The sequence below is a fragment of the Vigna unguiculata genome, chromosome 2 (assembly GCF_004118075.2).
Source record: "Vigna unguiculata cultivar IT97K-499-35 chromosome 2, ASM411807v1, whole genome shotgun sequence".
Lineage (NCBI taxonomy): Eukaryota > Viridiplantae > Streptophyta > Magnoliopsida > Fabales > Fabaceae > Vigna > Vigna unguiculata.
The window spans coordinates 2,789,297-2,815,771 of NC_040280.1; the positions used below are offsets into that span (position 1 = coordinate 2,789,297).

General features: G+C 33.9%; 4 protein-coding genes across 8 annotated transcripts; 3 read left to right on the forward strand and 1 right to left on the reverse strand.

The window, feature by feature from the left end:
• Positions 1–1,287: 1,287 nt before the first annotated feature.
• LOC114174370 lies at positions 1,288–4,344 on the forward strand. Its single transcript, XM_028059208.1, has 11 exons — positions 1,288–1,317; positions 1,477–2,028; positions 2,110–2,235; positions 2,317–2,828; positions 2,912–2,993; positions 3,275–3,364; positions 3,441–3,563; positions 3,647–3,775; positions 3,857–3,960; positions 4,054–4,144; positions 4,234–4,344. Exons 1-11 carry the CDS (start codon positions 1,288–1,290, stop codon positions 4,342–4,344), a joined length of 1,950 nt encoding a protein of 649 aa, XP_027915009.1.
• Positions 4,345–7,602: 3,258 nt separating this feature from the next.
• On the forward strand, positions 7,603–8,646 carry LOC114174371 (protein FAR1-RELATED SEQUENCE 5-like). Its single transcript, XM_028059210.1, has one exon. The coding sequence runs from the start codon at positions 7,603–7,605 to the stop codon at positions 8,644–8,646; it is 1,044 nt and encodes a 347-aa protein (XP_027915011.1).
• A 1,486-nt stretch (positions 8,647–10,132) lies between these two features.
• LOC114168889 lies at positions 10,133–11,060 on the forward strand. Its single transcript, XM_028053862.1, has 3 exons — positions 10,133–10,240; positions 10,323–10,676; positions 10,774–11,060. The coding sequence occupies exons 1-3, from the start codon at positions 10,133–10,135 to the stop codon at positions 11,050–11,052; spliced, it is 741 nt and encodes a 246-aa protein (XP_027909663.1). The 3' UTR covers positions 11,053–11,060.
• Positions 11,061–22,159: 11,099 nt separating this feature from the next.
• On the reverse strand, positions 22,160–25,777 carry LOC114173566 (protein MOS2). Of its 5 annotated transcripts, none has more exons than XM_028058048.1 (4): positions 24,131–25,776; positions 23,811–23,912; positions 22,772–23,013; positions 22,160–22,474 (listed from the first exon to the last, which is right to left on the reverse strand). In XM_028058048.1, the coding sequence occupies exon 1, from the start codon at positions 25,610–25,612 to the stop codon at positions 24,188–24,190; it is 1,425 nt and encodes a 474-aa protein (XP_027913849.1). In that variant the 5' UTR covers positions 25,613–25,776; the 3' UTR covers positions 22,160–22,474; positions 22,772–23,013; positions 23,811–23,912; positions 24,131–24,187. The 5 variants fall into 5 exon arrangements, with proteins under 5 accessions (XP_027913849.1, XP_027913848.1, XP_027913850.1 ...); XM_028058047.1 differs by having other exon boundaries at positions 22,160–22,483; XM_028058049.1 differs by lacking the exon at positions 22,160–22,474 and having other exon boundaries at positions 22,530–23,013; positions 23,811–23,892; positions 24,131–25,777.
• Between the last annotated feature and the right edge of the window lie 698 nt (positions 25,778–26,475).

Below are 26,475 nucleotides of genomic sequence, written 5' to 3' on the forward strand. Positions count from 1 at the left end.
GAATGTTTGTGACTTGATTTTGGTTTATCAAAATAACTATTTTTCATGTTAGCTTACCCTTTGTTGTTTGTGTTATTGTATTGTCTATTTCTTTTGTAATGAATTGTGTGAGCAAAAGAGATTTAAGTGAAAATACTCCTCTTTTGGACCACCATGGAGCTTAGAATTAGGGTTTGTTTTAAGTCAAATAGTAGTTTTGACTTAGACAATAACAACCTTTTTTAACCGTCTTTGTTTAAATCTTGTATATAAATATACGAAAATGATATTCGAACATAAAATTCTAACTCATTTTTTACATAGGTGACGTGGCACCCTTTTTTTCTTTTATTTTTCCTTTTTTTAAATGAAACTGAACCCATGGTCACGTGCGCGGAAGTTTTGTGCAGTAAATTCTTTTTGGCAAAACTAAAGCAGACGTGGAGAGAGAAAGTATGACAAAATGGAAAATTTGTAGAGTGTTCGTGAGACAGGGAGAGAGAAAGTCGGAGGAAGTGGAGACAGCGTGAGCAAATTGGAGGAGAGGCGGAAACAGCGTGAGAAAGTCAGAGGAAAGGCGGCGACAACGTGAGCAACTCGAAGGAAAGGTAGAGACAGCGTGATCAAGTGTGTGGAAAGGTGAAGCCAGCGTGAGGAAGTCGGCGGAACGACCGAGAGAGACTGAGATAGTCAGAGCAAGTCGAGACAAAGAAGTTGTGGTGTTACAGAAGCGAGGCGGGAGGCGATCACCGAGAGAGGACACACCTGCGACAACGACTACTGTGGAGGGGATCGAATCCAGTGGAAGCGTGTCGACGGCAACGACAACTAACCCATCGGAAGCCGTTCCGCAACATCGTTTTAGTGTAAGGTTCGTGTTTTTTTGTTCACCATTCGAAAAGGTTTAATCTTTGGGGGAAAAACGTTTTATTTATTTTCGAGTTTGGTGCAACATTGTTTGACAGAGTCGTTGGTATATTTTGGTTTGCATTGTGGTGTGATTTTGTAGTCTTGATTTTGTAGTGGCATGTTGTGGTGTTTGACAATGTTGTGCCTTTGGACAACACCAAAATTTTCCAAGCAGCACATTTGGGGGTTTTTTAATTTTGGTGGCCGAATGTTACTGAGTTATGGTGGGATATGGAAAATAAGAATTTTTTATGTTTCAGGGGATGGGCTTTGGTGTTTGACTTGGCCATAATTTATTGTTGTTATTGTTTGTTGTTTTTGGAATGTTATTTGGTTTGTGTAATTATTTGATACTATGCCATTGAAGGGTAAATGTTTTCAGTTGTAAAATAGGAAAGGATGGCGGGTAAAGGACAATCTGATGAGAAGGTATTGACATTACAATTTTATGAATTGGTTGTTATCATTATTTGGGTATCATTTTTAAATAAGTTATAATTTATGTATTTTGATTGAATGTTAGTGTCAGTTGCGAACCTTTTGTTACACGAAGTACATTGTTGAAATTAACGGCTTGCTTTTGGATAGCCATCGTGCAAGGATACAAGATACACCATTCCAATGGTGTTTGCAACAGTAAAACCGTTACAAATATGTAATCCCCTTATGCTGGAGATGCTAAAGCGATGGTTACTGGCTCAGGAATCTTTTCTTGTCATGCAACGGTGTATTCCATTAAGTTGTGGTGATATCTCCATGTGCTTAGGATTGGGTGGTGTTGGGGTGGATGTGGAATTTGATAAAAATATATGTGGTGTTGTCGGGTCAGTTATGAAAGATAAATTACTAACAGTTGAAAATGTTATTCATGTCATTAAGAGTTTGGTAGAGGCTAGGTTTGTTGATGTTGATAATATTTGCCGTTTATATATTTTAGTTTGTTTTGCTGTCCTTTACTTCCCTAGGAATTCAAGAACTATTAGTAATATTCCGTTCAGTGTTTTAGACAATATAGATAGGTTGTCCACTTACAACTGGGGTAAAGCAGTCCATACCTATCTGGTAAAAAGTTTAAGTCGTGCCTTTTTGGCACTTGGTCAAACAAAAATCTGCTTAAGCGGCTCAACAATAGTTTTGCAGGTACAAAGAACTTCATTTAATGATTATTACTTATCTGTACAATATATAAAATGATGAAATTTACAAATTTGTATTTTGTAGTTGTGGGTTGTAGAACGGCTTCGATTATGTGCGTCAGATGCAGAGTTTGTTTTTCCACGAATTTTGGGCTGGACGGACTTTCAATTAAAGAGAAGACGCGTTGAGAAGTTATTTCAAGAGACCCATGTATAAGTCCCTACCATTTTTACTTTATGAAAATGTTAATTATATTTGAGCACTAATCTGTTAGGTTTTTTGTTCATTTAGATTTTTTTGGAATGGAGGTTGAGAGAAGAAGATCATGAGAATGAAATTATTCGAGAAGCCTTGCAACTTGGAGACGAAGGGCAATCCAAAAAAGCGCATGTAGATAACAAGGCTGCGTCGACGCAAGACTTGTTAAAGAAGCTGCGAAAGCATGGAAGACGCCTACAGAAGTTGAAGAAGCACATGACGGAATTGCGTGAAGAAATATTGTCTAGATCTCATGTAGGGGATGAAGAAGAAGGAGAAAATGTTGACGAGAAGGGTGCGAAAGGTGTACACAAAAAAGGTGATGTTGAGGTTGAGGTTGAAGAGCGTGAGCAGGAGGATGAAATTGGTGAACGTGTTCATAAAGGTTTTGACTTGAATTCTGAATCTGATGTTGCCCAGTTTGGGGAGGTTTTAGCACTTCAAGTCATTGCTCCATATGATCCACAACAGCTATCAATTAATTCATTAGGGGTTGACTTGATGAAGTTGTACAACACTGTGACTTATGACCGTACTCCTTACAGGTATTATTAATTAATTTTTTATGACATGTATGAAAATGATTAAACAAACCATGATATTTGTTACTGACAGACTTAAATTGTAGGTTGGTGGCCAATATAAATGGCCAAATTTTGGGCACCTCTGAATGCTCTGGTTTTGGTCCTCCAAATAAGGTGGACAATATGGTAAGAACTGTTTTTTGTATTTCTATTTCTATGAAAGTGAGGTGATGATGTTCGGGACGCAATGGTTTGTGATCAATAATTTATTTGAAAATCTGAAGACCAAAATTTATGTAGTCAGTCCCCATGTAATATCAGAGCAGTCCCCACGCCTGGTCACAACAGTATGTTTTTATTTAATTGTAAATCTCCCCAAGCAAGGAACATAAAGCTTTTTTTAGCCCTTTGTAACATGAATTTAATTTCATTTTCATTTGCCTGATTTGGTGAATCCTTTTGTGTAGGCTGTTTTGTTCGGTGCAAGCACAATGATGTACTTTGAACGACGCAAATATGGTCATGTTAAGCGAGTAGCTTTCAATCCGTTATATGCGGTACAACAACTTAATGTTTGATTACGAATGACTTAGCTTTAATGTTTGATTACGAATGACTTAGTTGTGATTGTAGACTCATGTTCTGCACGACTCACGAAGGATGAAGATTAATAGACGGCAATGGATATTGAAAGACTATGAGGCTTACTTTCGTGCAGGATTGATTTCTGTAGAGGATATTGTGGATGCTGATTTTGTGAGATTCCTCTTCATATATGTAATTTTTGTTGCATAGTTAATACTTTCAAAGTTTAGTGATACATTTATTATTTAATGCAGTTGTTTGCCCCAATGGTGCATGAAGGTCATTGGTGGTGCTATGCTGTAAATTGTCAACAGAAGAAGCTTTATGTGTTGGATTCAATTGGACATTCGAATAAAAATCGCAAAAGAGTAGACAACGCTATTGTAAGCACTACAAATCTGCAATATACGTTTTGTATTTCTTGTCATAAATGTTTATTTTATTGATTTCATGATTGATGGTAGGCTCATAATATGGGATTGCTTTTTGGTATGCTGTTGAAATGTGGTGATGATGAATATCCAATATTTGAAGCAGAATGCCACAATACTCCTATTCAACCAAACTTGTATGTGTTTTCATTTATACAATCTAAATGAGTTGTTTTTCCATGTTTTGTCTGAATTTGTGATGAGGAATGTATTTATTTGGCTTCATGTAGGTATGACTGTGGCATTATTGTTTTTCAAATGATGGAGTTGTGGGATGGTGAAAAGAAATTTGATGACAATACCATGCCCAACTACACCAATGTAAGTTACAAGATGATTAAGTTGTTACTTTTTACATTGTGTATTATAATGTGATTTATTGAGTGGGAATTTTGTTATTTGTTATGCAGGACCAACTACAACAGATTAGGCAACAATACATATGGAAATGGATTTTAGATGTAGACAACATTCAGAGGCAAGATGTGCTACAGTACTATGAGTTGTTAGTTAGACGTTAGGGTTTGGTGAACATTTGACCTCTTACTGTACTGCAATATCAAGTACAAGACTGAATTTAACTTTTTGTGTTGTAATGAAGTACATCAATGTACAAAATCGTTAGGTAGATCCCCTGTAATTATTTCATGGGTCCCCTCTTTAAGTTGACTGTTGGTGTTGTATGCTTCATGACAACATGTTAAGACTCTGTATTTATGTTTTATTTACTGGAATGTGACAGTTCAGTTTAGCAGACCATTTCCATTTAATTGGGTTAAGTTTTTCATTATGTAATTGGGAATCTGTACCATTTAGGAACTGATATTTAAGGTCATTCACACAAAGGTGAGGTAATGATATTCTGCTGGTCAGTATGTAGCAAAAAAATTATTTGTTGCTCTCCCCGCAAAATGTGAGACCACTCCCCACACATGGGTTGAGTATTTATTTGTAGCATATGATAATGATTATAACCGAGGATGATTAAGGAATTTTGAGTACTTTCTAAGTTTTTCTTATTACTACGAGATGAAGATGTGCAGGTTATGATGTGTGTTCCATTTCTTATGTAAGAGTGTGCAGGCCAAAATATTTGGCTACACTCCCCACATAAATAGAGGCCACTCCCCACGTATGGGAGCCTAACCTTTTGTTATTCATTTTAAAATGCTTCGAATAAGGCGTGCATCAACACTATTGAGGAGTTTGTAACTTTTATTTAATATGGTGTACATGAGTGTGTGTGTGTGTGTGCACATTATGGTCTGTGCATGAATGTTGTAGACCTTGTGTTAGGTTTTCCTTTTTTTAATTACGAAATTATGCAGACTAAAAACTTTGTCACCGCTCCCCATATAATTTAACCCCGATCCCCACCTCTGGAAGGAGTAATTTATTTTATTTCATTGGATATGCCTCTAAGGAAGGGAGACAAACCCATTCCGGCCCTTACTCACTTTGATTTAATTTAATTTCCATGTATGTGAGGTCATGATGTTGTTGACCTTGTAGTGGGTCTTCCATTTTTAATTTTTAATTGTGAAGACCAAAATCTTTTGTACCACTCCCCATTTAATTTGACAGCACTCCCCATGTCTGGGAGGGGTTGTTTGTTTGTTTACTTAGCTATGCGTCCTTGGAAGGAAGACAAACCACTTTTCAGCCCTTAGTCACTTTCATTTAATTTTATTTTCACGTGTGTGAGGTCATGATGTGGTTGACCTTGTGGTGGGTGTTTGAATTTGTTATACGAAATGATGAATACCAAAATCTTGTGTACCACTCCCCATTTAATTTGACAGCACTCCCCACCTCTGGAAGGGGATCTTTTTTTAATTTCATTAGACATGCCTCCAAGGAAAGAAGACAAAGCCCATTCCAGCAGTTACTCACTTTCATTTAATTTTATTTCCATGTATGTGAGGTCACGATGTTGTTGACCTTGTGGTGGCTCTTCTATTTTTAATTTTTAATTGTGAAGACCAAAATCTTTTGTACCACTCCCCACGTAATTTGACAGCACTCCCCATGTCTGGGAGGGGTTGTTTGTTTGTTTACTTAGCTATGCGTCCTTGGAAGGAAGACAAACCATTTTTCAGCACTTAGTCACTTTCATTTAATTTTATTTTCACGTGTGTGAGGTCATGATGTGGTTGACCTTGTGGTGGGTGTTTGAATTTGTTATACGAAATGATGAAGACCAAAATCTTGTGTACCACTCCCAATTTAATTTGACAGCACTCCTCACCTCTGGAAGGGGATATTTTTTTAATTTCATTGGATATGCCTCCAAGGAAAGAAGACAAAGCCCATTCCAGTCGTTACTCACTTTCATTTATTTTTATTTCCATGTATGTGAGGTCACGATGTTGTTGACCTTGTGGTGGCTCTTCCATTTTTAATTTTTAATTGTGAAGACAAAAATCTTATGTACCACTCCCCATTTAATTTGCGAGCACTCCCCACCTCTAGAAGGGGATCTTTTTTTAATTTCATTGGAGATGGCTCGTTGGAAGGAAGGGAAAGGCCATTCCAGCCCTTAGTCACTTTCATTATGTTGACCACATTACGGTGCGTGTAAAATGATGTATGAGCTTATCATGTTGACAAAACTTAGAAGCAAAAACATTTTGTCTTTTGTTAAAATGGCCTTCAATAACATAACATAGTCAGCAGTCGTAGTGGTCCTTCTGGTTTACCATATAAACGTTAAAACAAAAATCACTTAAGAACATCTAAACAACAAACTAAATAAATCTTAAATAATATAACCCCATGTTTTACATTTAATCTTCGACATTTTGGGCAGGTTTAGTGTTGGAGGAGGTCTCCCCAATGTGAGCAACAGACTCAGTGGACGGATTGACAAATTTTTTTAGTATGTCCTGAACTTTTGGATCAAGTGATGGATGAGGCTCAATGACAGGCTTGATTGTGGCTTGGACTAGTTCATCTGTGGGTTCACAAATATCCGCTTTGAAGATCTAGTTTTCAAAAAAGGCGTTTGTCCATATTAATGACCAAAGTTGTGAGGAAACGAAAACATTTAGTACAAGTAAGGTGAAGTTCTTTCAAATTGGGGAGAGTACCTTGACAATGTTGCGGACAGTGATGTTTAGGTAGCAAATTTTATGTCTATGACCAAAAGTCGCAACCTGCTATGAACAACTAAAGAATGTTACTATGACAAGGATATAACGCATACCAATTCCATGTTAAAAATGACATTATTAAATGTGTGTGACGCAAACTTGACTTACGGTGTTCAAAAGTAAAACTGCTCCAATAGTAAGATCTCTCCCATATTCTAGATGAAGAAGTACTTTCCGGTGCACACTTGCCCAAACCGTGCCAGTAGGATGACATTGTTCCAAAAGTCCATAACAGTAAGATATTAATAGTGACAATGCACATAACGTCAACGAAGATGACATTGTTCCAAAAGTCCATATGTGTTTTCAGACATTGGACGCTGTGAAGGTTTTTTACAGAAATTTTGCTATAAAAAGTGGGTTTGGTGTTAGGATCAGAAGTTCACTACGTGGTGCAGACAATGAAATCAACTACATCAAGTTAGTATGTTCGCGTGAAGGAAATTACGTTTCTGCCATTCCCCTAGAATTGAAGACCGTGCCAAGTCAAAAAAAAAACAGTACAAAACAGGTATAACTGTTGGGAAGAAGGAAGGGAAATGGTACATAAGGAGTGTTGTCACTGATCATAGTCATGACATAAGTCCATAGAAGTCAAAGCTAATACGTGTCAACTGTAAAGTAAACATGCATGCTAGGCAAACTGTTGACATCAACGACGAAGCCGGTGTTAGGATCAACAAAAGTTTTCGATCACTGGTTTGTGAGGCCGGTGGATATGATAACATAAGCTTCATTGAGCGGGATGTTCGCAACTACATTGGTAAACAAAGAAAGTCACTGTGCAAGGATGGGGATGGACAAGCGTTGATTCGACACTTCTCACAGATGAGAGAATTGAACAACAACTTCTTCTTCGATATAGACATGGACGAAAATAACAGAATATGCAATGTTTTTTGGGCCGACGCAAGGAGTAGAGCGGCATGTCAAGATTTTGGTGATGTGGTGTCATTTGACACAACCTACTTAACAAACAAATATGACATGCCATTTGCGCCTTTCGTGGGAGTCAATCATCATGGGCAGTCAATTTTGTTAGGTTGCGGCCTTGTTTCTTGTGAGGACACAAGTACGATTGTGTGGCTTTTTAAGTGTTGGCATCGATGTATGTCCAACGTCGAACCTGATGGTATCGTTACTGACCAGTGTAAGGCAATGATGAACACAATTAAAGTGGTATTTCCAAACACAAAACATAGGTGGTGCTTATGGCACATCATGAAAAAGGTTCCTAAGAAATTGCAAGGGTACACAAACTACAAACCTATGAAGACGGAATTGAAGAAACTTGTGTACGATTCCATCTGTGTTAATGACTTTGAGTTAGGGTGGGTGGATTTTATTACCAAGTATGACTTGAATGCAAATGAATGGTTGTGTACGTTGTATGATGAGAGACATCGTTGGGTTCCTTGCTATTTGAAAAGTCATTTCTGGGCTGGAATGTCAACTACACAAAGGAGTGAAGGCATGAATGCATTTTTTGATGGATTCATCAATTCTAGCACAACCTTGCAAAAATTTATCGCACAGTACGACAATGAATTAAGGCAAAAGGCAAAAAAGGAGTTTGAAGCGGACTTCGCATCTGCGAATACAACTGTTGCATGTGGATTTCAATCACCAATTGAAAGACAATTTCAATTAGAATACACACGCCAAATTTAGTGAGGTTCAAAATGAATTTAGGGGTAAGATGAATTGCTTCGTGAAAAGTGTATCAAAAGATGAAACTGTTTGGAAGTATACGGTCAAGGAAGAGTGGATGTGGAATGGCCAGAAAAACCACAGAATGCACAACTTGAAACTCGATTCGGTTACAACAAATATTGAATGCAGTTGTATGTTGTTTGAGTTTAGAGGCATATTTGTGTTGTCATAGCTTCTTGGTCCTGGGACAAGAAGACATTGAATGTGTAGCAGAGAAGTATGTTTTCCAGCGTTGGTCTAAAAATGTGCGAAGGAGACACAGTCTCATAAATGCGGGTTACAATAGAAGTAGTGACGTCCCACGAATGCAAAGGTACTAAGTATTGTGTAAGACTTTTTATGATATAGGTGAGGTTGCTTGTGACTCTGAGAATACAACAAAACAGTTATGTGATGAACTGTACCTCATAGCAAAGTCATTAGGGGTCCCAACCAAACCAATCGAATGTGTAGCACCGAATGGGGGTGGGTGCGTAACCACTAATGATGTTACTCCATTTGCAACCAACAACGGAATGGTTCTAAGCCCAATTCATGTTATAAAAAGTCAAAATATTATGATTTCATTAAGCACTACAAGTAACTGTTTGTTGTATTTTTAATAGGACACTTCCTACTTTGGTGCAACATTGGACCATCATCATGTGTGCTTTGAATGCCCACCGTTACTGAACACACACATTCCTAATAGTGGATTTATGTCGTTGTTGACATCTGTGGAGTCTGACTTTGGAAACACTCAAATGTCTACAACAACCCACATTTGAAAAAAAATTGAGGTAGGTCCACCAAGGTGACGTATAATACAATGTGGTGGTAAAGAGATTTTTTGTCGCCAAATTTATATCACTGTTTTGTTATGCATAGATAGTTCATTTTGGAAATGCACCTCCCATAGGTTATCTTTACTACCACATAGCTTTTGCCGCACATGAAATGCACAAACAAAATATGACTAAAGTCTTCTTGTTTGTGAATGACATGTGTGTAAATGGATGGTCATTTCATATTGTAATGGTTAATCCATTTAATGAAATATTATTTCGTTCAACGTTTAGTGTATTATATATTCCAATTACATGAGTAATTAATTTTCTTAATTCCATTTCAGTATGCAATAAATTAATTATTGTCAGTTACCATTGTTATTACCTTAACGGCTACTAATTAAGTGGCCATATTAACGTTGCTGCCATGCACTAAATGACGACGTCTAAGACACCCTTGTGGGGGAACCCAATGTTCAACTACCACCGCCTAATATTAAATTTTTATTCACCATTCAAACCTAGTGCTGCGTCACCCACCAATATGTCTCCTTCGTCCACCTGTCCTCAACCACCATTATTTAATGTCTTTAATGTCACGTTTTGTGGCATACCACCCTCCCTCATCTGTCAAATAGGCTAACAAAGAACGCAAACATCACGCCCAACCCAATATTATGGAATCGACTGGTTTGTGTAGTATTAGCGAAATTAATGTTCGTGATGCACCTCGTATTGCAACCAAAGTGTTGTGGACCTTCACCACAATTAACATACATGACCAGGTGTGTGGTACCCTTTATTTTGACACTGTGTTTACATACATTTACATTATTTGACATACAACGTTTCTGACTTTCCATGTAGTTGTTTGTTTATGTGGATCGACGTTTTGCTGCGGCATTTGAAAATGAACTGACCCACCAATGGACTTTGTTTGATAGCTTCGAAAATCGATTTGTAGTTTCCTATAACATGGATAAAATGAATCCAAAATTAACGGATGAGTGGAAAGACCTGGAAAAGACATACAACACACAGATATGGGACTCATACGTCCAATTTCGTTATGTGGGCAACTCTACTTTCCAAATAACGGTTTTTATTGGCGAATTCACACCAAAGAATATGAAGGCATTCTTAGACACAGCATCGGTGGACCCTGGCACATCCCTTTTTGCGGTCACGTTGACTCAATGTCAAGCAAAAGCAAGTCACCTGGTAATTATTATTTTTATTTTGTCAATCCTATTAAAAACTATTAATATCCATGGATTGAAAATAGTTTTGGTCACGTTATTGTTGATTATCTGAACAGGACTTGAATGTTGATTTTGCTGACGTCATCAAGAGCCTTGAGATGGAAGTGATATATCTAGTTGCACGTCTAAGTGGAGTTGAATGCAAACTGCTTGTGTCGCAAAAGAACAAATCAACAAAACTTGGACAAGGATGGAGGAAGTTTTGTGCTGAAAATAGGTTGAAGGAGGGAGACAGATTGGTGTTTGAGGTAGACCATGTTCAAAAACAACCTATAGTTGAGGTTTACATTAATGGGTGCTACTGTGATGTTGCAAAGTCCATAGATTTAGTATGATGTTATTACATCCAGACAGACGTTTGTTCAAGTCTTTTGTGTTTTTATGTTTTCGTTAAAAAGATATTAATAAATTGTGTCATTTTGATACTTTTTGGTAACTTCGGACTTCGGCCTCATTTTTTTAATTAAGATGTGTTTCATGTTTGAATGTGCAAATAGTAGTGAATTATTAGATACTAATATGACCAATACATTAGGTGCAACATCATTAGGGTGTGGGCAATCATGAATTAAGAGGAAAAGAAAACTAACAACAGTACCACAAATTATGTCCCAACTGAGGCGTCAAGAATAAGTTCATGTGGAGTGGTCATGAATATTTTGGTTTTCGTCTCACAGTGTTTGTGTTCTCAAGCAATGAACACTCTGAAACTAAGGAAATTTTATTTGCTGGTCAGAAAGATGATCTTTAAAGGGGTAGTAGAACCATCAATTACGTTACAAAGTGGGGAGTAAAACTACCCCAAATGGGGAGTGTTGTTATATATTCTGGTTCACAGTACCAGGTTTAATGACCATCTTAAATTTCTAAATTTTGTTAACCAATTAAATTTTATTTTTAATTAGGACCAATTCAAATTTAGAATAACAGTTCCCAGTATGAATGGACGAAAAAGGGTGATGGGTTGGGTTGCATTGGGCTGTAGTAACCTGACAGCCTCTTGGGCCCGAGGAGGGGTAGCCAGGGATGTTAATAACATTTTATTTTTGGAAGGAAACAAAATGTTCTTTAAACTTTCAATTACGTTACAAAATAGGGAGTAAAAGTACCCCAATGGGGAGTGCTGTTATATATTATGGTTCATAGTACCAGTTTTAATAACCACTTTAAATTTCTGAATTTTGTTAAGAAATTAAATTTTATTTTTAATTAGGACCAATTCAAATTTAGAATAACAGTTTTAATGTCATTTTATTTTTGGAAGGAAATAAAATGTTCTTTAAACTTTGAATTACGTTACAAAGTGAGCAGTAAAAGTGCCCCAACTGGGGAGTGCTGTTATATATTCTGGTTAACAGTACCAGGTTTCATAACCATATTACATTTCTGAATTTTGTTAAGCAATTAAATTTTATTTTTAATTAGGCCCAATTCAAATTTAGAATAACAGTTTTAATAACATTTTATTTTTGGAAGCAAAATAAAATGTTCCTTAAACTTTCAATTACGTTCCAAAGTGGGGAGTAAAAGTACTCCAAATGGGGAGTGGTGTTACATATTTTGGTTCACAGTGCCACGTTTAATGACCATTTTAAATTTCTGAATTTTGTTAAGGAATTAAATTTTATTTTTAATTAGGACCAATTCAAATTTAGAATAACACTTTTAATGTCATTTTATTTTTGGAAGGAAATAAAATGTTCTTTAAACTTTCAATTACGTTACAAAGTGGGGAGTTAAAGTACCCCAACTAGGGAGTGCTATTATATATTCTGGTTAACAGTACCAGGTTTAATAACCATGTTACATTTCTGAATTTTGGTAAGCAATTAAATTTTATTTTTAATTAGGACCAATTCAAATTTAGAATCACAGTTTTAATAACATTTTATTTTTGGAAGGAAATAAAATGTTCCTTAAACTTTCAATTACGTTCCAAAGTGGGGAGAAAAAGTATACCAAATGGGGAGTGGTGTTATATATTCTGGTTCACAGTGCCACGTTTAATAACCATCTTAAATTTCTGAATTTTGTTAAGCAATTAAATTTTATTTTTAATTAGGATCAATTCAAATTTAGAATAACAGTTTTAATAACATTTTATTTTTGTAGGGAAATAAAATGTTCTTTAAACTTTCAATTACGTTACAAAGTGGGGAGTAAAAGTATCCAAATGGGGAGTGCTGTTATATATTCTGGTTCACAGTCCCAGTTTTAATAACCACCTTAAATTTCTAAATTTTGTTACGAATTTAAAGTTTATTTTTAATTAGGACCAATTCAAATTTAGAATAACAGTTTTAATGTCATTTTATTTTCGGAAGGAAATAAAATGTTCTATAAACTTTGAATTACGTTACAAAGTGGGGAGTAAAAGAACCCCAACTGGGGAGTGTTGTTATATATTCTGGTTCACAATACCAGGTTTAATAATCATGTTAAATTTCTGAATTTTGTTAAGCAATTAAATTTTATTTTTAATTAGGACCAATTCAAATTTAGTATACACTTTTAATAACATTTTATTTTTGGAAGGAAATAAAATGTTCCTTAAACTTTCAATTACGTTACAAAGTGGGGAGTAAAAGTACCCCAAATGGGGAGTACTGTTATATATTCTGGTTCACAGTACCAGTTTTAATAACCACCTTAAATTTCTAAATTTCGTTAAGCAATTAAAGTTATTTTTAATTAGGACCGATTCAAATTTAGAATAACACTTTTAATGTCATTTTATTTTTGGAAGGAAATAAAATGTTCTTTAAACTTTGAATTACGTTACAAATTGGGGAGTTAAAGTACCCCAACTGGGGAGTGCTGATATATATTCTGGTTAACAGTACAAGGTTTAATAACCATGTTACATTTCTGAATTTTGTTAAGCAATTAAATTTTATTTTTAATTAGGACCAATTCAAATTTAGAATCACAGTTTTAATAACATTTTATTTTTGGAAGGAAATAAAATGTTCCTTAAACTTTCAATTACGTTCCAAAGTGGGGAGAAAAAGTATACCAAATGGGGAGTGGTGTTATATATTCTGGTTCACAATGCCACGTTTAATAACCATCTTAAATTTTTGAATTTTGTTAAGCAATTAAATTTTATTTTTAATTAGGACCAATTCAAATTTAGAATAACAGTTTTAATAACATTTTATTTTTGTAGGGAAATAAAATGTTCTTTAAACTTTCAATTACGTTACAAAGTGGGGAGTAAAAGTATCCAAATGGGGAGTGCTGTTATATATTCTGGTTCACAGTACCAGTTTTAATAACCACCTTAAATTTCTAAATTTTGTTAAGAATTTAAAGTTTATTTTTAATTATGACCAATTCAAATTTAGAATAACAGTTTTAATGTTATTTTATTTTCGGAAGGAAATAAAATGTTCTTTAAACTTTGAATTACGTTACAAAGTGGGGAGTAAAATTACCCCAACTGGGGAGTGTTGTTATATATTCTGGTTCACAATACAAGGTTTAATAATCATGTTAAATTTCTAAATTTTGTTAAGCAATTAAATTTTATTTTTAATTAGGACCAATTCAAATTTAGTATAACAGTTTTAATAACATTTTATTTTTGGAAGGAAATAAAATGTTCCTTAAACTTTCAATTACGTTCCAAAGTGGGGAGAAAAAGTATACCAAATGGGGAGTGGTGTTATATATTCTGGTTCACAGTGCCACGTTTAATAACCATCTTAAATTTCTGAATTTTGTTAAGCAATTAAATTTTATTTTTAATTAGGACCAATTCAAATTTAGAATAACACTTTTAATGTCATTTTATTTTTGGAAGGAAATAAAATGTTCTTTAAACTTTCAATTACGTTACAAAGTGGGGAGTTAAAGTACCCCAACTAGGGAGTGCTATTATATATTCTGGTTAACAGTACCAGGTTTAATAACCATGTTACATTTCTGAATTTTGGTAAGCAATTAAATTTTATTTTTAATTAGGACCAATTCAAATTTAGAATCACAGTTTTAATAACATTTTATTTTTGGAAGGAAATAAAATGTTCCTTAAACTTTCAATTACGTTCCAAATTGGGGAGAAAAAGTATACCAAATGGGGAGTGGTGTTATATATTCTGGTTCACAGTGCCACGTTTAATAACCATCTTAAATTTCTGAATTTTGTTAAGCAATTAAATTTTATTTTTAATTAGGACCAATTCAAATTTAGAATAACAGTTTTAATAACATTTTATTTTTGTAGGGAAATAAAATGTTCTTTAAACTTTCAATTACGTTACAAAGTGGGGAGTAAAAGTATACAAATGGGGAGTGCTGTTATATATTCTGGTTCACAGTACCAGGTTTAGTAAGCATTTGAAATTTCTAAATTTTGTTAAGCAATTAAAGTTATTTTTAATTAGGACCAATTCAAATTTAGAATAACACTTTTAATGTCATTTTATTTTTGGAAGGAAATAAAATGTTATTTAAACTTTCAATTACGTTACAAAGTGGGGAGTTAAAGTACCCCAACTGGGGAGTGCTGATATATATTCTGGTTAACAGTACAAGGTTTAATAACCATGTTACATTTCTGAATTTTGTTAACCAATTAAATTTTATTTTTAATTAGGACAAATTCAAATTTAGAATAACAGTTTTAATAACATTTTATTTTTGCAAGGAAATAAAATGTTCCTTAAACTTTCGATTACGTTACAAAGTGGGGAGTAAAAGTACCCCAAATGGGGAGTGCTGTTATATATTCTGGTTCATAGTGTCACGTTTAATAACCATCTTAAATTTCTGAATTTTGTTAAGCAATTAAATTTTATTTTTAAGGTTAAAATACTTCGTTGGTCTTCGTTTTTGTAGCAAAATCTCAATTTGGTCCTCGTATTTTTATTGCTCTCAATTAGTTCCTCATTTTTGTAAATTAGTATCAATTAGGTCCTTTCCGTTAGTAGAGAACTAACACCGTTAAGTAGGTGTCACGTATCAGCTTCTCATTTTTTTGAATTTTTTATTTTTTTTTTATTTTTTTTAAAATTTTTTTTAAAAAATTTTAAAAAAATATTTATGCCACGTGTCACTTCTGTAATGTGCCACGTGTCAATCTAATATGGTGACACGTGTCAAATTAATGTATGAGTCTCAATTTGGTCCTCATATTTGTTAATTTGATTTGATTTCAGTCCCAAATTTTTTTAAAATAATTTTAATTTCATATGTTCCAAATTTAGAACAAATTTAATTTTTTTATAAATGTAATGATGATACTTTTATTACAAGTGATATTTCTATTACATATTTTTAATAATATTTAATTTATTTAAATTTATATTTTACATTAAACTTTATTTAAATTTTATTTTAAAATTATAAATATATAAATTAATAAATTTATATTCGAAATATTTGTATAATATTCAATATCAACAATATTTTAGAGTTGGCTTAAAAATAACAATTTTATAAATTCAAATTTAAAATTTTAAAATAATTTTATAAAAAATTAAAATAAATATATTTAAAATTTTAATATTAAATATAATTAATATTATTAAAATATTTAATAAAAATATCAATTTTAATAAAAATAATCATAACATTATATAAAAGTAAAATTTGGTCTAAATTTGGATTGCCTGAAATTGAAATTTTTTTAAAAAAGTTGGGACTCAAATCAAATTAATTTAACAAATATAAGGACCAAATTGAGATTCATACATTAATTTGACACGTATCACAATATTAGATTGACACGTGGCACATTAAAGAAGTGACACGTGGCATAAATATTTTTAAAAAAAATTCAAAAAAATTCAAAAAAAAATTCAAAAAAAAATTTAAAAATTCAAAAAAACGAGGAGTTGACACGTGGCACCTACTTAACGGGTTAGTTCTCTACTAACGGAAAGAACCTAATTGATACTGATTTACAAAAATGAGGACCTAATTGAGACTAATAAAAATACGAGGACCAAATTGAGATTCCGCAACAAAAACGAGGACCAACGGAGTATTTTAACCTATTTTTAATTAGGACCAATTCAAATTTAGAATAACAGTTTTAATAACATTTTATTTTTGTAGGGAAATAAAATGTTCTTTAAACTTTCAATTACGTTACAAAGTGGGGAGTAAAAGTATCCCAAATGGGGAGTGATGTTATATAATCTGGTTCACAGTACCAGTTTTAATAACCACCTTAAATTTCTAAATTTTGTTAAGAATTTAAAGTTCATTTTTAATTAGGACCAATTCAAATTTAGAATAACAATTTTAATGTCATTTTATTTTTGGAAGGAAATAAAATGTTCTTTAAACTTTGAATTACGTTACAAAGTGGGGGAGTAAAAGTACCCCAACTGGGGAGTGCTGTTATATATTCTGGTTCACAGTACCAGTTTTAATAACCACCTTAAATTTCTAAATTTTGTTAAGCAATTAAAGTTATTTTTAATTAGGACCAATTCAAATTTAGAATAACACTTTTAATGTCATTTTATTTTTGGAAGGAAATAAAATGTTCTTTAAACTTTCAATTACGTTACAAAGTGGGGAGTAAAAGTATACAAATGGGGAGTGTTGTTATATATTCTGGTTCACAGTACCAGGTTTAGTAAGCATTTGAAATTTCTAAATTTTGTTAAGCAATTAAAGTTATTTTTAATTAGGACCAATTCAAATTTAGAATAACACTTTATTGTCATTTTATTTTTGGAAGGAAATAAAATGTTATTTAAACTTTCAATTACGTTACAAAGTGGGGAGTAAAAGTATCCCAAATGGGGAGTGCTGTTATATATTCTGGTTCACAGTACCAGTTTTAATAACCACCTTAAATTTCTGAATTTTGTTAAGAATTTAAAGTTTATTTTTAATTAGGACCAATTCAAATTTAGAATAACAGTTTTAATGTCATTTTATTTTTGGAAGGAAATAAAATTTTCTTTAAACTTTGAATTACGTTACAAAGTGGGGAGTAAAAGTACCCCAACTGGGGAGTGTTGTTATATATTCTGGTTCACAGTGCCATGTTTAATAACCATCTTAAATTTCCGAATTTTGTTAAGCAATTAAATTTTATTTTTAATTAGGACCAATTCAAATTTAGAATAACAGTTTTAATAACATTTTATTTTTGTAGGGAAATAAAATGTTCTTTAAACTTTCAATTACGTTACAAAGTGGGGAGTAAAAGTATCCCAAATGGGGAGTGCAGTTATATATTCTGGTTCACATTACCAGTTTTAATAACCACCTTAAATTTCTAAATTTTGTTAAGAATTTAAAGTTTATTTTTAATTAGGACCAATTCAAATTTAGAATAACAGTTTTAATGTCATTTTATTTTTGGAAGGAAATAAAATTTTCTTTAAACTTTGAATTACGTTACAAAGTGGGGAGTAAAAGTACCCCAACTGGGGAGTGTTGTTATATACTTTGGTTCACAGTACCAGTTTTAATAACCACCTCAAATTTCTAAATTTTGTTATGCAATTAAAGTTATTTTTAATTAGGACCAATTCAAATTTAGAATAACACTTTTAATGTCATTTTATTTTTGGAAGGAAATAAAATGTTCTTTAAACTTTCAATTACGTTACAAAGTGGGGAGTTAAAGTACCCAAACTGGGGAGTGCTGTTATATATTTTGGTTAACAGTACCAGGTTTAATAACCATGTTACATTTCTGAATTGTGTTAAGCAATTAAATTTTATTTTTAATTAGGGTCAATTCAAATTTAGAATAATAGTTTTAATAACATTTTATTTTTGGAAGGAAACAAAAGGTTCCTTAAACTTTCAATTATGTTCCAAAGTGGAGAGTAAAAGTACCCCAAATGGGGAGTGGTGTTATATATTCTGGTTCACAGTGTCACGTTTAATAACCATCTTAAATTTCTGAATTTTGTTAAGCAATTAAATTTTATTTTTAATTAGGACCAATTCAAATTTAGAATAACAGTTTTAATAACATTTAATTTTTGGAGGGAAATAAAATGTTCTTTAAACTTTCAATTACGTTACAAAGTGGGGAGTAAAAGTACCCCAAATGGGGAGTGTTGTTATATATTCTGGTTCACAGTACCAGGTTTAATAACCATCTTAAATTTCTCAATTTTGTTAAGCAATTAAATTTTTTATTTTATTATGGCCGATCCAAAATTCGAAAAACAGTTTTAATAACAACTTTTATTTTTTGTAGAAAATAAAATGTTCTTTAAAGTATCAATTACGTTATCAAGTGGGGAGTACAACTACCCCAATTGGGGAGTGCTGTTATATATTCTCGTTCACGGTACCAGTTTTTATTACCATCTTAAATTTCAACATTTTGGTGGACATCCCCAATCTGCTTAAGCAATGACAAGTACGTGGCAACCACATACTGCTCAAACTCAACTTCATGGAATTGAAATTACAAAATTTCATAAATGGGTCAAAACCGGGAACTACAAAACAATTTCCTGGGGACTTACGTTCAACATTGTGGTTCACAGCCCCATCCTGCTTAAGCAATGACAAATACATGCCAACCACAAACTGCTCAAAGTCAACTTCATATGGTTTATAATTCCTGGTCTCCAAAATATAATTCCCCAGTAGATTCAGTGAGGACTTCTATTACATATTTTTTATCTCACAGCAAAATGGGGAGTGAAGGGCAATTAAGTGGAGTGTTGTGTTAAATAATTTGGTTCTACCACCCACAATAAACAAAAAAATATTACTACTGCGCAAAATAAATGCAAAACATCTATAAACCAGCAACATACATTTTCAAAACAAAAACACATAACAGAATCATGGACAAACTTTGTCCTGTAAAATCCATCTATAACAAACATTCATAAATAACTCAAAATATAATAGCAATGGTGTTTTCAAATTAACAAAATCAACCAATTTGTAGTGATTTCAACTTCTTCTTTCCATAAACAGAATATGGTGTTTTTGTGGCAACACTCTTGAACCGCATCCGAGGTTGGGCCTTCATACGGTCATACATATTGCTTTGTTGTGCACCATCATCTTTTTCATCACTCATTACATCAGCACGTGGATCAATGAAAACATCATCACCAACTTCATCTCGGACCTCATCCTTCGGCTGTTGACCCTTCCAATTTGCAACCAACTCATCCAATGCGGACATAGATTGTTCTAAATCAACTATCTCTACTTCATGATCTTCTAGCAAACGCTCTACCTCTTCCTTGTCCTTCAAATCTTGGGTTTTGTATTCAGTGCCAAAATGTTCAAATGCTTCTCTTACAATAGCATGATCAAGTTCTTCCTTTGACACCGCCACATCAACAATAGCCTATACAACAAAACACGTGTCTGACTTCAATAAAAACTTACAGATTTCAAATATAACTAATATAGTTAAACACGTTCACACCATGTCATAATCAAACGCAGTCTTCATGACCTTGTCACCCACGCTCACATTCATCCAATACAACAATCGTGGGAACAAGTTCATCTTACACTTGAACGTTGATTGGCAAACAACCAAATGATCAAATGACCATAACTGAAAACATAAATCATTAATAAAATCAATTTATGGAAAATAAAAACCATATGTAAACAACATTACAAAACATAAATCAATTTACCTCAAGCAAATAGGCACATCCAACCACATAAAACTCAAATCGACTTGGTTCGTTCTGCAATGTCAACGAAGCACTACACAAGCTAAACACCAAATACTCATACACTAATGTACCCCAATTATATTTTCCAATATTTTTCATGTCATCAACAACTTTAAAAATAACAAGGAAAACACAACCCTTTTACTTGCAAGCAAGAACTCTGATATTCCTAACACAACATATAGCTTGCAAAATAATTCAACATCACCAACATCATCATCAAATTTCATCAAAAAATCATATATCAACTTAACATCAACTCTTTGACGCCCAAAAGTATTCCACGTCTCACTCTCCACAACTTCCTCATTTAAATCAATTTTTTCTCTTACCACCCTCAATCCTAACCCTAAACAAACGTCTAATAAACTAAAGTCCACCACTTCACCACCAACATCAAAACCACCCCTTCTTTCAACCCATTTAATACATAACTGAGATAAAACATTTCTACTTATCTTCAATGATTGCTTTAACATGGGAAACCACCAAAACGAGGGGCTTGCAATATACTCCTTTTGTGCCACAGTTAACTTTTCGTTCAAAGCACCAATGCACTTCGCTTTACAACAATGACGAAAATACATATCTGTAAAAAATCATAATGTTACGAATTTCACAAATATTATATACATTAAATGAAAAATTATTTGACCACCTCAATCAATTATTTCAACACCCAAACTGCCCTGTTTTGTACACTGATAAAAACAAAATCAACAATACACCCAAATGGACCAAAAGCTCAATACATGATTCGATGATTGGGAAACCCTATAGATAAGTAAAACCGAATTCAAATCGCACAAAATCAACGATTAACAAATACATTAAGGCCAGAAAAAGGTTTCTACCCACCGTGCTCGTTGTTGTGTGCCGGAAGTCTTCGATTTTTGGAAGCCCTAGTGGCCGTCTTCTAAAAATAGCACTAACCCTGAAAACTACGCCGTCGATGAGTTCTGGTCAGACACCTGTTCTCCGACAACGCCTTCCTCTGCCTCTACTCCGACTTTCTATCTCACGCTAACTCCACCCTGCAAGGGCTTCTGATCGCCTTTCTCTCTCCCTCTCTCACCAACACTACCAAGTTTTCCAATTTATCTTACTTTCTCTCTCCACGTCTGCTTTAATTTTGCCAAAAAGAATTTACAGCACAAAACTTCCAAGCACGTGACCATGAGTTCAGTTTCATTTAAAAAAAGTAAAAATAAAAGAAAAAAAGAGTGTCACATCACCCATGTCAAAAATGAGTTCGAATTTTATGTTCGAATATCATTTTCGTTTAATATATGACTACATTTATAGGATGATTGTATTAATATTTTATATCAATTTTTTCACTATATGGTTCGATATATCATAATATATAATATTTGATCTAGTAATTTAAAACTATAAAATGGGATATTACAAATTTTATATAATTTTATCAATTCAAATAAAAAAACAATATTACAATGATTTAATAAATATAAATACAAATAAATTTAAAATTTTTTAAAAAAATTAATTAAAGTTGAATGTACGATGTAAATTTAAATAACCTTAACTTTTAAAAATATTTTTAATCAAAGTTAGTCTAAAACTAATTTCAAAAATATTTAATAATAATATTAGCATAATATTTTTATAAAAATTTAATTTAGTTTCAATTTAAAAAAAAATACTTTATTTAAAAAACAAATGGGACTAGGAAAAGTTTCCTATAACAGCAAAATAGGATAATCCTACTATGAAAAGGATATCCACTAAACATTCAAAACCTATAAATGTATGTTCGAACATTGATGCGAATAGATCATTATAAATCAATGTTATAAACTTTATCATCCCTGAAAAATGATGTATTTTTCATCAAGAAAGATTATGTTGCATTTTGTAAAATCGGACCAAATGTTTAAATTTAAAACAAATACTACTTTGCATTTCATATTTATTTGAGATTTCACAACAAATCATCCTCGTTTCTGATCAATACTTGGAAGAGAACATTCCTTTGCAAGATTGCTTTGGAGGAACCTCTTCTTTGCTTGTCAGTAATCACAAATCATGTGTATTTACTGCTTGTCAGCTCACGTTCTATTGGTTACCCCAATTGGTAGGGCTATCAGCTCTGCAAAACCTGGGGTTTCCGCGGATCAGTTCACGAGAAATAAAAAATTTTAAGCTCCAAACTAAACTTGAGAAGTTTAATACGTTTCCCAGATTAGCATTTATTTTGTCTGGTCTGTACTCTAGGCAAGATGACAACTTAGAATCAAAACACAATTGAATTCTTTGGCTTAAAGTAGCATTACTCTGGGCCGGAACAACAATAAAAACAGATAAGAATCTACTCATGCCATAGACCATTCAAATAACCAATTAAATTTGTCCCTATCCCTCATTATCACCCATTCGATTGACTCACCCATGTCTTTCTTCATTAACTACTTTCATCAACAGAATAGCCTGAATCAACAGGCTCTAATGAAGCAACTACTCACTGTGGATCTGGTAGTTGTTTCACCCGGAGTCGTGGTAGATTCACTCATAGCAGAACCTGATATACATCTTAAGATTAGAAAGTGAATCTCTCGAAGCTGAACTTTGATCGCTATCTTGTGCAATAAAGAGACTCCGACGAGCTTGAAGTCTTATTCATATTACAACCTACAAATTTCATGCTCTAATATAAGTCACAAGATCCAAGTCACATAATCCATGGCACTTCATACAATATTAGTATGTCAAATCAAATATAACATGAGATCATCAACCAAAAACAAATTATTACACTGAATATGTAGAAGAACACATGCACACACTCCTAACTTGAAACCCGAGCTAGCAAGTAGCATACCCAGTTCAGTAAACAAAACCCAAAACTGAATCATTTTATAATTTTCTGCTATATTGTTGCCACCTTGAGTCTTCGAAATTCTTTTTTCTCAAGGGTTCAAATTTTATTACTTTAACTTTAGTTCAACATGTTCACCGGATCTGAATCATCAAACAGAATTACTATTTTCTTAAATCTTTGACTCATGCATAAATGATGCTCGCGGTTAATTGCAAAACTTAAAGAAATAAAATACTAAACACAATATATAAAATAAATTTGGATTCTAGACGAGAAAATAAACATAAAAAAGCCAAGCAAGCACCAGCTTGAACTCGACAAAGATTTTGTTCCTTCCACATACCAAAAGCACTTAACATTGATATAAAAGAAGGACAAGAAAACTCGTAAAAACAAACAACTCTGCTACCATTTCATCCACAATAATCAAACAATCATTCAACATACCCGAGAACCCACTAAGGTTCTCACTGATCAGTCACAATATAATAACTAACTGCAACTGACATAAATGATGCTTGTACTGCAGCTTTTAAAGATTGAGATAAATCAACCCGAAGTAGATAGAGTTCATCAGAATTGTCTAGAATACAAGAAGATGCCACACCTTTTTACATGTCGGGAGTCTCACATCCTAGCTCAATTCTTGGAGTGCGACTTACAATATGTTGGACAACTTTGCTAAGTGCCTATTGGTTTAAAATGAAATCTGAAATTACAAAAGGTATTATTGTAATGTAACCACACAAAGCAAATAGACTAATATTGTTACAAAGCTATCATGTATTCATACGGTACTAGATCAATCAATATGTGAAATGAAAGACAACAATCTGAACTAAAGTTTTAGCTTTAAATGGATGGTCATCCTTAAATTATCACGGGGTATTAAAGAAGAAGAAAATCAAAGATTCCAAAGATGCATACTTGCAAATATGTTGATCCTAATGAAATCAGTCATACGCGGAATCAGATGCAACAGAATCAATGTCCCAACAAGCTTGGGTCCCCTATATACTCCGCAATTTGTTCAAGCTTCACATTTAGCAGCTCATGAGTATCAGCATCCCTAACAATGGCCATTTCCCGGTCCAAATCCCTCTCCACGAGACTCCCAAATGCACCCTTGTATTTACCAGCCAACACAAGCACAGGTCCCCCGCGTTTCGGAATTGCCGTCTCCAGAAAATCTTGGGATACCCCTTGAACAATCTCCCTGCTCTCATCCATAGATACATCACAAGTGGTAGGTCCAACAACATCCAGAATCTCCCCCTTCTTCAAATACAACCGCCCTCCTTTCAAATCCCTGCTAATCACCCTCACCCGAATATGACTAGTAAGCCAAGAAACCTTCCTCCGATCCACCACTTTTCTCTCCTCTCTCCTACCACCATCCACTCTCTTCTCCTCAACCACATCCCTACGATCCACCCCTTTCCTCTCCTCTCTCCGACTAACATCCACTCTATTCTCCACCTCATCCCTGTCGTGCTTCTTCTTCGGCACTCTATCCTCACGCTGAGACTTCGACTCCTTCAATTTTCTCAAACACCTATCTTCCTCCTTAGAACCCAATTCAGCAACATCCCCCACCTTCACCTTCACCTTCTCTTCACTCCCGGATAGCTCCAAAACAAGATAATCATCACCTATACAAGACACAACAGTACCCTTCCGCCCAGCATCTCTTCCCCCAACAATCCTAACAACCTTCTCATTCTTCTCATTCTTCTCATTCTTCTCCCTGTCCTTATTGTCCTTGTCATTGCTACTCCGAACCAGCGCAGCAGGAGCATCACCAACAAAACCCAATCCTTCCTTGGCAGTTCTCCGCTTGATCTCCCTAACCTTCACGTCCTCCTTCGCGTTCTTCCCAATCCCCATCCCTTCCTTCCACCCGTACCCGGCAAGCAGCGCCGCGCCAAAACCCTCGACTGGGACATCCTTGAATTCGTCAAACCCCTGATCCTCCGGTAGCCGCTCCATGTCGTCCTTCAGCTTCTGCAGCATCGTGCTCTCCGCCGGAACGCGGCGCGGCGGCGGCGGAAGTGCTGTGCCGTTGTTTTGCTCATTTTTTTTGTCGGTGCGGAGGTTGAGGCCGTAGGTGACGTCGGAGTCGGGTTGGCCGTCGGCGGCGTGGACTTCGAATGTAAGTGGTTCGGATTCGGGGTCGGCGGCGGGGAGGTGGAGGTTCTTCATCTTCTTAAAGGGTTTCCATTGGTTTTCGATTGGCGGAATTAGGGTTTTGGGGGCGAGGGAGGGAGCGGGTTTGGAAGGATCGAATTCGGTGATGAGGTGTTTGGATCCGCCAGCGTCGTTTTGGGCGGTGGAAGTGTCGTCGAAGGTATTGACGGGTTTGGGCTTTGATTGGGATTTCGATGACGGGACAGAAAACGAAAGCTTCATTGTTTCGCTTCTTCTTTCACGAATCGGATCGAATCGAGAAGAAGATGGTGATAGAGCTGAAGCAATTAGGGTTCTTCTAAGGTCAATTGCGTTGCGCTGATGCAAGGGGGGAATTTTGTCTTTGCTATTCACTCTTCGGAAACATGAAAATTGTAGTTTGGTCCCCAGGCTGCTCTACTACTCAAACAAGCGTTTTAAAATATTATTTTTAAAATGCAATATTTAAACTGTTTTATTTAAAAACAAAATTAACTATGAATTATTTGATAAAAACTTATTTATCCGAAATGATAGCATAAATTATATCTTAAATCATCCAAAAGTTATTTTTCTATGACAAATTTAGTTAATTCATAAGTTGATCTTAAATTAAAATATTTTTTATTTTAATTTAATATACATCATCAGTTGAAGAACAACTTCGTGAAAAATAAAAATATACATTTTATTCTATAATATTAATTAAAATTAACATATTAAAATAAAAATATATAAAAACATATTAATAGTAACTTAAACTAAATTTAACTTCTTACAAATTTGCTTATTTATATCAAACAAATTTAGATTATCGAAAGTCCACTTTTATTTTTAAAAATATTTGGACTTGGTTTAATTAAAGTGGTGTAAGGCAAGCTCATTTGTTTTTCTATGACTTCTTCCAGTTGTCCATATACTTTCACTCTATTTCCTCTGGTTGAGAATATTATTTAATATCTTTTTTATTTAAATTAGTTTTTAGCAAATATTTCAGTTTTAAATATATGTTTCAGTTTTAGGAAATTAGTTATTATTTTAAATTAGGAGTGAGATATTCTAAATATTTTATACTTGATATTTGTTATATTTTGCTCTATATATAG

What these genes read in the sequence shown, in the direction of transcription:
- LOC114174370 (XM_028059208.1), top strand. Translation starts at nt 1,288, where the DNA reads ATGGCGGGTAAAGGACAATCTGATGAGAAG. An exon ending in GCTCAACAATAGTTTTGCAG is followed by an intron (nt 2,029 to 2,109) that starts GTACAAAGAACT and finishes TGTATTTTGTAG; the next exon opens with TTGTGGGTTGTAGAACGGCT. An exon ending in CAAATAAGGTGGACAATATG is followed by an intron (nt 2,994 to 3,274) that starts GTAAGAACTGTT and finishes CCTTTTGTGTAG; the next exon opens with GCTGTTTTGTTCGGTGCAAG.
- LOC114174371 (XM_028059210.1), top strand. Translation starts at nt 7,603, where the DNA reads ATGCATGCTAGGCAAACTGTTGACATCAACGACGAAGCCGGTGTTAGG.
- LOC114168889 (XM_028053862.1), top strand. Translation starts at nt 10,133, where the DNA reads ATGGAATCGACTGGTTTGTGTAGTATTAGCGAAATTAATGTTCGTGAT. An exon ending in CAATTAACATACATGACCAG is followed by an intron (nt 10,241 to 10,322) that starts GTGTGTGGTACC and finishes CTTTCCATGTAG; the next exon opens with TTGTTTGTTTATGTGGATCG. An exon ending in AAGCAAAAGCAAGTCACCTG is followed by an intron (nt 10,677 to 10,773) that starts GTAATTATTATT and finishes TTATCTGAACAG; the next exon opens with GACTTGAATGTTGATTTTGC.
- LOC114173566 (XM_028058048.1), bottom strand. Translation starts at nt 25,612, where the DNA reads ATGAAGCTTTCGTTTTCTGTCCCGTCATCGAAATCCCAATCAAAGCCC.